This window comes from Neodiprion lecontei, chromosome 1 (genome assembly GCF_021901455.1).
Source record: "Neodiprion lecontei isolate iyNeoLeco1 chromosome 1, iyNeoLeco1.1, whole genome shotgun sequence".
Taxonomy (NCBI): domain Eukaryota; kingdom Metazoa; phylum Arthropoda; class Insecta; order Hymenoptera; family Diprionidae; genus Neodiprion; species Neodiprion lecontei.
In genome coordinates, this window is record NC_060260.1 from 12119235 (window position 1) to 12135112 (window position 15878).

Genomic DNA, 15878 nt, shown 5'->3' on the forward strand with positions numbered 1-15878 from the left:
CCAGATAGCGGGCCTTGAGCGTAGAAACTACGGAGCTCTTGTCCTGGAAGTCGAGTTTCACCAGGTAGTGGACTTTGAGCGCAGGAACCATGGAACGCTTGTCCTGGAAGTCCAGTTTCATCATGTAGTGGACCTTGAGCGCAGAAACTACGGAGCGCTTTTTCTGGCACTCGAGTTGCACGAGAAAGCGGACCCGGAACGCAGGATGCAGGAGGTAGAGAACCCGGTATTCGAAATTTGCGGAGCGCGAATCTCATCCGTCCGCTCTACTGCGCGGTTGTTTCCGGACTGAGGAATTCGGCTAGCTGAGTTTCGTCTATATAGATGGAGACGTCACGAAAAAAAAAATTTTCGGTGACGTCACTTTCTGAACATCCGAATATCCGACATGCAAACTTGGATTTCGAACTTCAATAGTATGTATGATATGATGTATGATGGATGATCATGTATGATGTATGGTGTATGATGATATGATATATAGGAGTAAAAGTGGGAATAGCAGTAAAAGTAGGAGTTGGAGTCGAAATGGGAGTAGAAGTAGGAGTAGTAGGAGTTAATGCAAAATCAGGAGTAGGGGTGGAAGCAGTAGGATTAGGAGTAGGAGAATGAGTAAAAGTAAGAGTAGAAGTAGGAATCGAAAAAGTAGGAGTTGAAGTAGCAATAGAAGTAGTCGTAGTAGTAGGAGTAGGAATAAAAGTAGGAGAAGAAGTAGGAGTAGAATTAGGAGTAGAGATAGGAGAAGGAGTAGGAGTAGGATCAGGAGTAGAAGTAGAAGTAGCAGTAGGATCAGGATCAAGAGTAGCAGTGAAAGTGGGATCAGGAGTAGGAGCAGTCTCAGGAGTAGGATCAGGTGTAGGATCAGGAGAGGAATCAGAATTGGGATCAGGAGTAGACTCAGGACTAGGATCAGGAGTAGCATCAGGAGTCAAATCGGGAGTAGGATCTGAAGTAGGATCAGAAGTAGTACCAGGAGTAGGACCAGAAATAGGATCAGGAGTAGGATGTGAAGTAGGAGTGGGATCAGGAGGAGAAGTAGGATCAGGAGTAGAAGTAGGATCAGGGGTAGTAGTCTCAGGATCAGGAGTAGGATCTGCAGTAGGATCAGGAGTAGGACCAGGAGTAAGAGTGGGATCAACTATTTTCATGTAAACAGTAACAAAAAGCTATGTTTCTATTTCTGCACGGTGAGTATAACATTTTTCTAATATTTAATGGCAATTGTAATTATATTTTATTTGAAATTTTTTAAACTTTTCACGTTTACAATGAATTATTTCAATTCATTTTTCCCGTAAGCCCAAATTCAGTAGCTACGAATGCGCTAATAAAATTTCTATATAATTTTTTATAATTTTCTCATAATCTTCTTGGTAAAATGTGTAAATAAAAAAAATTATATTAATCTTTACACGATATGTTTGATGTGTTCTAATTTTTCTAAAAATATTAATCATCATTCCAGGTATAACCAGAGTTGGTTAGCGGTGGTCGTTGGAGATGGTTGGCTGTGGTTGGCTGTGGTCGGAGGTGGACGAGGAGAAGGACGAGAAAGACGAGGAGAACAAGGTGGACGAGGAACACAAGGATATGTGCTCGGTGAGTAAAACATTTTTATAATATTTGATGGCATTTGTAATTATATTTCATCGAAAATATTTCAAACTTGCCATGTTTACAATAAATTATTTGAATTCATTTTTAGCGCAAACACATATTCAGTAGCTTCAAATGCGCTGATACAATTTATTACATATTAATTAATTATATTAATCCTTACAGAATATGTTTGATGTGTTCTTATACTGAAAATATTTATTACTATTCTAGGTATAACCCAAGGTGGTTATCGGTGGTTGTTGGAGGTGGTTGGCGGTGGTTGGAGGTGGTAGGAGCTAGTAGGAAGTGCTGGGATGTGGTTAAGTGTGGCAGGGGGTAGTAGGAGGTGGATGAACATGGTAGAAGGTGTTTGGAGGTGGTAGGAAGTGATCGGAGGTGGTCGAGGAGGACGAGAACAACGAGGATGACGAGGGAGTGGAGGAGGTGAAGCAGGAGGAGGAGGGGGACGAGGTGGACGAGGAGGACGAAGGTCATCGGAGGTGATTGGAGGTGGTTGACGGTTGCTAGAGGTGCTCGGAGGTAGTTGGGGGTGGTTGGCGGTGGACGCGATTACGCTTCTTCTCACGGGGATGATCGACTTGATCGACATTTCTAAGTCGCAGTCGACAAGTAGTCTCACTTTGTACCGTCTCAATCTCGAGCTTTCATACCGATACTACTTTGGATGCTACGAATATCGGAGCGAGCTCGTTAGGTAGAGTCGCTAGAACAGAACCCTCCTGCGCTCCCAGGCCCACCTGGGCCCACTTGCCCGCCGAAAACTGGTCACAAAAATTTATCCAGGGGTATCCGTCTTTATGTTCTTCAGTCAACGCGTATTCTAAGGTTAGATTTGACAGTCATGGGTTATGTTTCGTTTATTGAGATTGAGTTTGTTTCGCGCTCGGCCGACTGTGGCGCTGTAGGTTTCTCTGTATTGCCAACGTAACTGTCTAGTGTAAAAAATTAGCCGTCTCAGATTCATTGTCCCAAGTGCTCATCGACCCGGCTCAGCGATTGGCAAGCAAGAATCACATCTAGCCCTGTTACTTCGTCAATTTCTGTTTATTCATTTATGATGATGTGGGTTGAAAACTTTTGTCGTACGCGATGTAAGCTATACGGTTGGCGAATAAGTACTTAAACACGATTCATGGTTTCATATATTCTTCAAGTCATAAATTCGAGTATAAGCATGTATAAGATGTATAATGCTCTGTTTTACGTAATGTATTTTTCTGTCTATCCTGATTGTTAAAACATTCTTTCTATATTTTAGCCACTAAAAGCTTCGATGAAATTAGAATTGCCATGACGTGGGCATTGACATCTTGTTTTCCAAATATGAACGACCAAATGCAGGATCAAACACCATAATCAAGGGGTCATTTACTTGAGGAATCAGTTCAAAACCACCGGAACTTACTGAAATTCGAGCTGTACTTTAATATTGAAAGTCACTTGGAAATCAGCAATATGCCGAACATCTTCAAATGTTTAGGAACCACTTAAAGATTAGTGGAATTCAAGCTACATATTTCATTATTTCCTAATATTGGCAATCAGGAAATCACTTGTAAGTCGTTGATGATTTCAAAGCGACTATCATCCTCGAATTTGTCCACAGATTTCTTCGTACAACTTTATGGTGTAGTAAACATAGTTTTATAGTATCACTTTAGGTGGATTTGAGAATTTCACACATTCCGAATCTGAAGTCCAGTCTTTTGGTAAAATTATAGTGTGATACTAATTTAAAAGCAAAGTTTCACACGTGTTGATCTTCATATAATTAAACGTTGGTCACTTTGAAGTAAAAGTTTACAAAATGCAAAATAATTCTTGCATGTTTACTCTTGATGTTGTGTAGTTTTCAACGATCAAGTCTTGTGTTATGTGATATTTGCTAACCAAATTTTTTATCTTATAGTGCTTCATTCGGAAACGAAGTTTGCCTGGAGTTCTCATCAATAAATTTTAATAAAATACGGTGTTGATATCGACGTTCCATGGTAAATATTTGAAGAATTACGGTAACTTGGGCAGTTTGAAATGCTGCAAATAAGCTCGATCGATCGAAACTTCAAGTGTATGAAGCGAGATACGTTTCACTTGTCAGTGTGCAGCCTGAGTTGGGTTTCATTGGGGCGCAGTCCAAAATCAATTACAGATTGCCAAACTGTAGGGTAACTTCTAACAATGTGTAATTACTATCGGATTACATAATAAAGGGATGCCCCTTACAAGTTTATATTATTGCATGAATTTAAATTTGCATTACCCACCTTACTCCGCGAATATCAATAAAAAAAAAAATTTCAAATTCAGGTTTGCTCACAAAGAATTTGTTACTTGTTAACCTACGTAGAAACATGCCCCGAATGAATTTTAGCAGAGATCTCAAGCTTTGATATGTAAATTTCTGACGACTAATTGTCTCGGAAAATTTGCAACAATCGCGTATAAAGAACACTTTTTAATCATGGAAGAGCCTCATGAATACAGAGATTATACATCAATATTGGCCGTGAATTAATTACTTTATCTGCAGTTAGCTCCACATTCAGGTCAAGGCAGACTCTTGTTTTCAAACGATAATCATAATTTTAATTTTTAATTACTGGCAAGCGGATAACGAATAAAATTTTACGTTATTAAAAAATCTTTCGACAAAACTTGTCCAATCCGTTATTCAATTCCTAATTTTACGCTTCAGCTACTTTTTACCTAAAGAAAGAAAAGTATAATTAAAACAATAAAATTGTATTATTACATGCTTTGTTCAGATGTTGTCATTAATTAGTCATCATGAAAAACATCCAAAATAATCTGATTTGATCCAAGATAAAAAATTAAATATCATAAAAACCGTTAATTCATCCCTTTTCCAAAAATTCAACTTCACTCACTCAAATAAATACCTATTTTTCATCATGCAGTATCTCTGTCTTTTTTCCTTAAATATATCCGTCTTGAGAGTTACTCAATAAATTTTCAGCTAAAAATGTTGAAAATTCCGTGGACTATGATTTTTGTTGTTTCATGAATTCTTTTTTCGTATTCAAAACTTCGTTTTGCCAAAGATAACTAATTTGCCTTGAAATATCGTAGTTAAACAGTATCCCAGAATTTTTTCAAGTAACCTTAATCGATATTTCTCTTACTACGCAATGATTTTTGATGAGTTCCGCGCATTTTCAGAATCCGAGGTCAAAAATAAGGGTTATTTCATTTGAAAAACACAAGTTAATCTTCAAATAACCCTACAAATGAAGTTCAGCGCCAAAGTTGGATCAGCCCTTCGATACTCAACAACGGTACTTTGAAACATTTTCTGATTGGCTTGCAATGTTTTGAGTTATTCAGCTGTGTAAGCTGAAACGGGACACCCTGTACATGACACGCCAAATCAGCGGGGCCTCAAATTTTGAACCAATGGAGATTTAATCTATTATGAAGTGAAATATCGTTAATCCCAACCCGCTGCCTCCTATTACCTCAATTTTTGGAAGCTTCTCTACGTCACAGCTAACAGACAATACTTACCTGCGTCATTCGTCGTCAACTCCAGCGTCGTGAAGACGTCAGACGGAGGAATAAAATTACTTAAGTTCTCTTTGTCCGGGAATTATACATGTGCAAACAGCGTTATCAAGCAGTCTGTTCAGTGAGTTTTTACTTCATCGCAAATGAACGAGCCAAAATAAAATGTAAGGAAGGCGGAATACTCGTTAACAAGAATTTGTCACATTTTAATAACGTCGATTTTAATTAAGATTACTGGAACATAATTATTTGAGTTAAGAGTACCTTACTAAATATGGCAGAAATTGCTCGTAAAACGCGACTTAATGAAAGCAAAGTATTTTATTATTAGGTACATTTAGCAAAACTGGTAATCGGAATTCAAGTAAAGAATTTTTGTCAGCTTCTAGAAATACTTTTATATACTGAAACTAGATCAATGCATTTGTAAATTTAATACGAATTGTTCGAAATTTACGGATTTTTGAAAACTTACTAGAAATGACTTTGCGACGCCACAGTTAAATAACGGTTAAAATGAATCTATCACCACCAATGAAGAAAGATATTACTTAAAATTTGATTTCAATTTCCAAGCATTCTTCGAATTTTTCTGAACTGATTAAAATGATCATCTGGATGGTTATTAATTTCGTTCATCATTCTTTGTGGAATTATTATTTTATGTACAATTTTATCGTTAACAATTGGAGACTTGAAATCACTTTGAAAGATGAAAGAATAATTTCTAAAAAAAGACATCGATGGTAAAGGAGAAAAATAATGTAACATAATACGCATCTATACGTGTTATAATTTAGTTTCGACTCCAATTACAGTTGGAGGAAGATATTAAATTTGGGAAATTACTGATACTACACCGGATATAACTCCACGATCTGTCACTGAAAAAAAGAAGCCTGCACGAACACTGAGAAAAATTTCATTTGTTATAGTAACTAGAAAAATTCAGTAATACAGGTATTATTAAAAAAAAACTGTTTGAATATTGTTGGTATTACGAAAAACGAGGTAAACTTAACCATTTCGCGCTAATGCCGATCCACTTTTGGTAATTCCAACGCAAAATCAGTTTGTTCGGTTTACTGTACTTTTTTGGTTAAATAAGGCTTTAACATTAATTTATTGTTGCACAAGAATTAAATTTTCACAACAGTTACAAGAAAATATAGTAACAGATCAGAATGAGTAAGAATAGTAACAGATGCTAGACTTTCTGGTATCAGCTACAAAACTAATTTTCATTTTTTACCTAGAACTATATTTTTTGATTGTGGAAAAAAATGAATATAGTTAAGGACTCAGCGGTAATTGGAACTAAAAATGTCTCTCAGTGAAACGATCGAGATGCCGATTGTTAATGTTCGACCATACTGTTCTAAAAATCCACAAGCTTTATTAGTTCGGTTACCTGAAGATAACGTAGCCCTTGATAAATTTATGGAAGATACATACGAGTATCAGCATGGATTCTGTCGATAACTCTGAAACTCGATAATAAATGCGCGATATTATAACTGTTACAGTCAAACTGAAACCGAGTTTAAAACTATGCAATGTAGCTTAGGTCAACAAGTTGATGTTAATCCAAAGTACTGCAGTATTGGTCGGTAAAGTTTGTAAAATAAAACCAAGTACGAGTGGCCATAAAGCAAAGGAAAGAAATAGTAACACATACTAGATTTTTTATTCAATACAGCTACATAATCAATTTTAATTTCTTCCGCATTTCTGTATTTTTCAGTAATGATGAAAAATAAAAATAGTTAAAAACTGAATAGTAACAATTGCTATAAATTTTTCTTGCTGTAAGAACCCTCCACACTGTATCGTAATACCAGTTCAAATGGTTTGATTGTTTTGTCATCGAAAAAACCAAGTCAGATTCAGCTTTTGCTGACCTGTATCGTCATTATTTTTAATGGCAAACTTTTTGCGCGTTGATTCGTATATTCGCAGCCTAGATACGTAGAATAAACACATTTCAAAGCGTTCTACTTATGATATTTAATTAAAGCACGTACAACGAACTCTGGAAAATCCGATAATTTCAATTTACAGTTACTCTGCTGCTAACTAATCAATGTTACAAAGTTTAATTTTAAATAATTCAATCTTGAACTTATAATCTACGTGCACTTCAACACCGCAAAGCGCTCGCAGCGCACTTCATTACTTACATCGCGTTCCTATTTCCAAATCCACCATTAAAACTTCTGTAATTAATTCTGATAATATCGTAGTGCCCTCGTAGATACATCTAATAATTTAATGCTTGTCACTGTGTACACACAAAGGACACACTTTTTAACGCCTTCGTGAAATAGGCAAGATTCGTATCTCATATTGTTTTTTGTATTAATTTTTTTTTATGCATAATTGTCACACTGGTGCGAATTAATAACAGCGAAAAAACGCTATTCTGGGCGATTTTCTTTTTGCCGTCAACCATTGTTATTTTTTAATTTCAACGTCACTAGTTCGATCTGTCAGGAAATTTTACCCCAAGAAACATTTTATAAGTGAAAAGCAGTTGGAAAATTCAACAGCCAAATTCGTATCGGTATGAAATTTAATAGTTCTTTACTTGTTCTATTCTCTAAACAACTTTAGGGATTCGTAAGTTCTGTAGATCTATTGTGCATTGATGCAATCAATTCTAAATTAGCAAATTCACGTACATGATATGAAATTTTAACTGGAAAAAATTTCCCATGCATTGTCCAAATTTTTTCAAAACAACAGCTTTCTTATCTTGTATGGAATCAGAAATTTACGAAACAATCAAATTATTTCGACGCAAGAAGTAATACCATAAAAATGTTTCGGTTACTGGCATGGTTGTCCATCGAGATAGAGAGCTGAAATTTTCAACGGATGAAAAACAAAAAATGATTATATGTATTAAAACAGAGATTTATTTGTAAAGTGGAAACTGTTCAAAATTTCTCCTTAACGAACACGTATAAATACACTCAGAATATTTCACCATAAGACAATTCAGCATATGGAGGTGGTTTCCATTGCAAGAAACTTTAAACCTAAAAATTGCTAATCAGAGTAATATCATGAAAGTTAACCTAATGCAGTTTCTACTTCACGGGGTCCATTTCAGCTAACTGCCGGATAAAGTTACTTTAGTAAATCCCTGCAGGAAAAGACCATGTAGAAACTTTTGAATATACGTCAGTTTGTACGCTCCGCGGATAGACGACACCCCATTTAAAACTTTAAACCACGTATCAAAATTGTTGACGTTTTAAACTACGGAAGTATCACTCTTCTCAATATGGCCAACGTTGCTTTAACGATTAATGCTTTATTGATAACCATCTACTACTCGTTGTTAATCGGAACACGATGCGACTTTACATTATCAGTTACTGTAAGGTCGCATAAGGTTTTCCTGCACTGCAGCATCCAGGATGAACGGGTAAGGATAAGCTCATACAGTTAAGCAAAATGATTAAGATCCCTAATTAGCTTGTACTATAACGGTATGGCTTAGACTTATTACTCGCAAGTAACTGTGTCAAAAATTTTACATTGAGAAAAATGTCATTTGTTACAGTAACTAGAAAAATTCAGTAAAACGGTATCGTTAAAAAAAACTGTTTGAATATTGTTGGAATTACGAAAAACGAGGTGCGCGTAATCATTTTGTGCTATTTTCGATCCTTTTTTGCCAATTGCAATGCAAAATCAGTTTGTGAGGTTTACTCTACTTTTTTAGTTAAATAAGGCTTTAAAATCAATTTATTGTTGCACAAACATTAAATTTTCGCAACAGTTACAAGAAAATATAGTAACAGTGATCTTAATGAGAAAGAATAGTAACGGATACTAGACTTTCTGGTAACAGCTAGAAAACTAATTTTCATTTTCTGCCTATGAGAACTATATTTTTCGATTGTGGTAAAAAATGAAAGTAGTTAAAGACTGAGCGGTAACCGGAACTAAAAATTTCTCTCAGTATATGAGTCTATGCTAAGTGATTTTGTATCTAGTAAGATTACAAGTTATGAAGAAAAAAAATTTTCAAAACCTAATTTACTTTCACTTTAGAATTATATCCGTAACGATTTTCATTAAGAATGACTTTACATCTTTCATGATGTATCAAATTAGAGCTTGAATACGGCTACCCAAGAACTGAAATCTCTAGTTTTCATGGCGAAACTGGACTGCGGTAAAGCAACCAACATTGATTCGTTTTTTTAGCAACATCATGATTAATTTTTTCTTTAGTATATGTTCACCAAATGGATTTATATGATATAGAAAGTATCTCACGTTATAATAACTCTGGTATGATCGCTAATTGTTATTACTATAATCGCATTACACGATTATTGATTAATAATATGGAGGAGTAAAAGATAAAATTAATGAACGTAATAAAATAGCGTCCAAAGTATGCGTCAACAGTTTGAAATCTCTCACTGAAATCGGATCGATAGCTTGTGTTTTTCTTTCACGTCATTTTCCGAAGGGATTTGTTGTAACAATCGTAATTTCACGTTTGATTGTGAGTTGGATACGCAATACGTTTATACCTATGGTTCGACGCTTGTTCTCCCACTTCCTTTCACTGGTATCAATAAAAGCTTTTTTCAACTTGATTTGAATGAAATGCTAGGGTTCGATGAGTTTCATGCGAAGTTGCAGATTTTTGAGCATCTTGAGAGTAGAAGAGGACACGAATTCTACTGGAATCATAGTTATTAATTCTCATCGTTACATCAAATCGAATGTAACATCAGATTTGAAAAATTTTGGTAACCGTGGACTCAATTTTAACGTACTCGTTGCGTTTTGCACATTATATCGATGTACTCTGCATTGTTTATGCTTATACTTCTTTTCGACTCAAACATGTTTAATGCACAGTGCACATTTGTATCGTGAAAAACAACAATGATAAAGCGTTCGGAAAGCAGCAGGATTGAATTTCTATCGTATCTTGGCAACGGCTGCCATTCCTAAGACTGGATTTAAAAAAAGCTTCACGTACGGGAGTCGAGCTCGGTAGTCGTTCGAAAAAAATTTATATCAGATCAGCGGACTTTGATTTCTCTACATGCATGTGATTTGCTTGAAAACAAAAAGGATGAATACAGAGTCATCGATTTCGTAGTGAAGAAAACTAGGTGAACGACAGGATTTGAAGATGTTTGTGATAATTGAAAGGTTAGATGCTTAATAATAGCATCATGTTTTCCAATATGCCAATTTCACGGTGCTACACGAAGAGAATGGAAGAGCAGATTTCACTCAAAATTCCAGACCCGATTCGTAGTATCGAGTAATGAAGCTTTTTGATTCACGTTTGATACGAGCTCATGGTATTGATTTTCGGATAGCATAATCCAATTGTAATTAACCAATATAAATTCTCGTCCGTCAACAGACAATGTATGCGATGTACAATGATCGATGGAAGACGATTGAGAGTTTGACGGTGAAAATTTACCAATGATATTCTTTACTTTTTACTGATTAGTTATATTACGAATAAGACCAGATAAAACGGAAAGAAAACAGGGTAGAAGAAGAATAATGATAGATGATCTCAGCGTTACATGTTCATGAAAAATGAATCTAGATGTGCGGACAAGACAAATGACGCTTCCAGCCAACATAAAGAAAGGTTTTTTAAGAATAATTACATGCTGTTTAAAAGAGACATTTTTGAAATTTTTAAAGAATTGATAATGCTGTAAGTTCTTGGCGAACCTTTCAACCGTGTAATACCTTTTTAAATACAACAGGGAACTGCAAGGCAACAGATGTCTAACATGCGCTAGTTTCGTAACGAAAAATGGGGCTCACGGCAACGATTTGTAATTTGATAAGAGTTCATCACACGAGAAAATTTAATCATATTAATATCATGTAGACATTCGCTGTATAAGGAATAAATACAGTAATAATTTATTATATCGGTGTCCCATTTTAATCTTACACCTGATTTATCTCGGAAAATACGGCTCCGATCGAGTATTGAGTATTATGAAATTTTTAGGGTTCAAAGGGGGACGTTCAAAAAAAAAAAAAAAAAAAATTATCGTATGAATTAATAATCAGACAATTTCTAAAATATAACCAAAAATTCGTTTTTGCAGTAAAATAAGTAGACGTAAAATCCGTACGAAATTCATGCATTAGCGTTGAAAATTTTACTCTTCAAGCGCATATGAAATCAAAATTTCTTAACTTTTTTTTGATGATTTATAATTCAATATAATATTTAATATAATATAGTATTAATCACATAAATTGATATTGTATTGCATGATTCATGGGGGTAAAAAACAAAAACCGACTGTGAAAAAAAATTACCGCATCGGTCGATTAATCGAGTTTGAAAAATAATCGATTATACTCGATTAGGCGGAAAAAAATATGCGATTTGATCGAAAATCGATTATTTTAGATCATTCTTACGTCCGGTTGATTATTGGAATGGATCGAAAGATACGAATTGCGAGTAATGAATGACGGATTCTCAGAAAAATGTCTAAAATAATTCTGTAGAATGCGAGAACTGTCGCACCAAAAGAATTCCAATGCTGAATCAGGCGCGGGTGAATTATGAAGTAGCGAAAAGAATTCACCAGGACCAATAACGGGAGTCCCGACGAGTCCTACAGGATGATCTGAACGGCAGGAGAAGCCTTCATTCCTACATGTTGAATCCCACGCAAAATTGTTCTACCCGTAAATCGCGCTACACATATTTCAAATTAGAGGGGGTCATTCTATACGGTTCACAATCAGTCCTACGCACTTTAATCCTACACTTTTTTAATCCTAAACAACACGGTTGGCAGCGGTAAAAACGACAGCGTAATTACCACATTCTGTATGTGTGTAGTGGTTTCGGATGGCGACGGTATGAAAAAAGTCTAACTAATTATTTTAAAAGAGGAAAACAAATGAAAACTAAACAGACAGTGAGGAATATAATCAGAGTTGAGGTCTATAAAATAATATAATATTCGTTGCGCAATGAGATATTTTCATTGAAATCTTTTGGAGAACTACTTTGTTTAAGATAATCTGAACGTGAGACAAACTGTGACCGCATCTCTTCAAGATCAGTTCTTATTTCTTGTTGAATAATGTTTTGTAACGAATTTAGTTTCTTTTATCAATCTACGCGATAAAATCAGATAACGACAGAAAAACATGAAGCCAGACACCAAGAGAAATTGAGTCTTTTGTATAATTTTTGGAACTTCGATTTTTTTCTTTTATTTCTCCACTCTTTCTCAAATTCGTTATTCTCTGGTTACGGTATAAAAGGGACACTGCTCGTGGCAGATCTAACAAACTTAGCTTGACAGTTTAAAAAAACCACATAATAAATAACGAATAACGTATGGATAAATAAAAAGATAAAACGATGAGTTAGGATAAAATTGTCCGATAAATAAAATTTAGACGAGAGAGGTTTTTTAGTCGAACATATGAATATGTACGGAAAACGGTGTCGATGTTTAAAAATGTATAAAAAATATTGTGAGTCAAGTCTTTGTGTTTTCTGTACTATATTCAGTTAAAATTTCTACTTCGCCAGGATTTACGCTTCAACTCACTGTTATGACACGTCTTATATTATCGAACTACGTAGATCTAGCAAACGATCTCGACCCAAACTCGTCTCTCTCTCCCTCTCTGTTTCTTCTCCTATTTCCAATACGAATCGTCACGGTATTAAAAAAATACAGGAAAAGTATTGAAGTGGCGTGCTTTTGTACGTTTTCGAAACTTCATACTCGTCAGATTTATTGTGTTTTCTCCGTACATTTGCGTCCAGAGAATTCATCACAGTCATGACGTAATAACACCGTTGAGTTATTTTGTGTTGTTTTATATTTCATTCTGAAAGCACGCTAACAAAGCGTGGATCGTTAAGGGTTCCGAGAATATCCAGAATACTTTGTTGAAAATTATGTAATGGAATTTTCCACGGGTTCGAGAAGATTAATTTTCTGAAGTTGGAACATTGCAGATTGAGTAATACCAATTCTTTACATAACTAAAACCCTTGATTCTTTCATCGAAGAATTTAAAACGTACAAATTGATTCAATAGCTCACAATCCTTCAATAATAATTGCCGATAGGCTGGGATTCTTGAAAACTTTGAAAGAAAGGGTCAAGAGGCAACAAGAAATAATATATCTAGACACAATCCTTGAGGATTTTTTAATTCAGTCGAGAATGATTCGGAACCACTTTTCATTCGAATTTTCACAGTTATCATATCTGTAGGACAATTACTGCTTTAATTTGCTTAATATTTTCTAAAATTTTTTTTCAACGCATTGGAAACAGAACTTCTCTCTCTTTTGCTATCCGAGACGCTCACCTCTGGGAATGGAAATTTCATCACTTTATCACTTTGGCAAAAATTTACTTCCGTCAGCGGCATTGTTCCCGATTCAATGTATAATATATTGGTTGCGTTGAATAGAGCCAAACAATGAGGGTAAGATAACGATTAAAATTTGTGCATCACCATCACGAGCAAAGAAATTTCCCCTCGAACCAATAATTGATTATGCAAATCCGATAACAAATTTACTGAGTCAAGACCGTAGAAATTGTTACTTTCTATAACTCGCCTGTTGAAAGTTTGAAATCATTTCGTCTTTCTCATTATTGATTTTTATTATCAAACAACATATTATTATTATAATGATTGTTTCGATAAATTACTTTTCAACATTTTATTGGCATTTTTGATTGGGTTCAATCGAGGATTCGACATACTTTTTTTAGGGTTTATCACTGCTATCTGGATAACAATCAATTTTGATTCGATCGAATACCGGTTGAATCAATTGCAGAAATTGCAAGTTAGATTCAACAGAATCAGAATCGTATTACAGCTTTAAAAAGAGTACCACTTAAAGATGATTGGAGTCAATATCCACTAATGGACTGAGGTAGATCTTTCAGAAAATGAAACTAAGACCATCTTCTATTATCTTTAAAATTATACAATACTTACCGATAAATAAGACTGTTTCTCACGTGGATGAAGAATCGGTGAAGACCGGCAACCCTCCCTTCGCTCTCCCCCTCGATACTGTTCGCTCTGCTGGGCTATACCGAGACAATCTCTTGATACTTGAAAATCAACCGCGCATGCGCCAAATAATTCAATCTCATTGGTCGGCGAAATCTTCCCGCAGCGATATTTTCGTCTGCGATGCAGGCGGGCCAACTTACACAAAATGTGTAAGTTTGAATTCTCAAAGAGCACAAGCATTAAATGCCGACCGTTCTTTGAAGAATCAACTCTCCGACACAACAACAAATGCTTTCCAAGCCTTTCCGAGTCACTAGCTCAATTATTTGAGATTCTAACCTCGAAAATTTGCATCAACTACATCGCCGGCAGAAACAGTTTGACAGCTGAAACTCGGGATGGCCAGCCTGCGCGAACAGCCGATAAAACTCGCGCATGCGCGGTTGATTTTCAAGTTTCAAGAGATTGCGCCGGTATGTGACCTCTTGATTGAGTCAACCAAAGAGGTGATTTCTACTTAAGGGACAACACCGCTGTGACGGTTTCAAAAAATCGATTTCTTGAAAACCATTTAAAAAAATCTAAAATACTTTTAAGATTGAGATGCCGTTGGACCCAGGTCGAAAAAATAATTATTTTCGTAGATATTGAATATTTTGTGAAGCGGTGCAGCGCTCCGCGCTGCGTCGGTCTCAACGCAAAAGTTGAAACAATTTGGGTCGATGATTATCCCCAACGTCACCAGAACTTTCATGAGGCTTCTCAGGCCATCATTGAACACTAATACCGCGATATCAGTTGCAATATCAACGATTTTTTTGCCTCCGGAGTGGGACAAATTAACAAACTTAAAACTTTGAACGCGTTTTTCTCGAAACCACTTTCTTGAGTGCAGCCCGCAGCAAAACTCAAGCAAATTTTATCCGATCGACTTAAAATTTTTACTGTATTAAGGAAAATAAATTATCTAATGTACTGCATAGGATTTTTTCGATATCTCAATAATAATCAAAGTTATAGCCTATTTTCGATGAGAAATTTTGCTCAAAAATCATTCATTAATTTCAAAAGCGTGGCTATTTTTTAAAAATCAATGTTTTTCAAAATCCCTACGCACTGCACTTCAAAATATCATATTGTTAACGAAAACACTGTGCATGTTTTTTTAAGTCGACGTTGAAGAGATTTTTTCTGTATGCCGCGAACCACTGCGGGGACAATAACGCCTGACGCGGGAGCTTTCTCAGCGCCACAATGCGGCGTTAAAAATGTGTAAAAAATGTTTTTTGAAGAATTGATAAACAAGGAATAAAAAGCAAAAAAATTTTTTCGAATATCTCTTATTTTTGCCACAAAAAAAAATTATTGAAAAATGTAAAAAAAAACAGGGGGTCACAGTGGTGTTGTCCCTTAAGGTTCGTCGACACATCAAGTCTCGCCCACCGCTACGACATATCCAGGTCTAAAATTTTCTCCAAGGTCTCCAACTTTTACAAGGTCATTCCGCATTATCAAATCTCGCATTGATTATTATGTATTCCACTTTTTCGTAAGACGTACCTGATTTCCAAAAGAGAAAAGAAAGCTTTGCTGGGTAGGTACGTACATGCCTGATGAATTGATTTCTTGGAACCAGACTTACAAAAATAACTTCCGTCGCTGTACGCTGCTGTCTTTTCCATTATCGCAGA

The 15878-nt window shown here is 35.6% G+C and overlaps 1 protein-coding gene across 1 annotated transcript; it reads right to left on the minus strand.

The window, feature by feature from the left end:
* Positions 1–410: 410 nt before the first annotated feature.
* On the minus strand, positions 411–1148 carry LOC107220535 (putative uncharacterized protein DDB_G0290521). The gene has a single exon (XM_015659180.2). It carries the CDS (start codon positions 1146–1148, stop codon positions 411–413), a length of 738 nt encoding a protein of 245 aa, XP_015514666.2.
* Positions 1149–15878: the final 14730 nt, after the last annotated feature.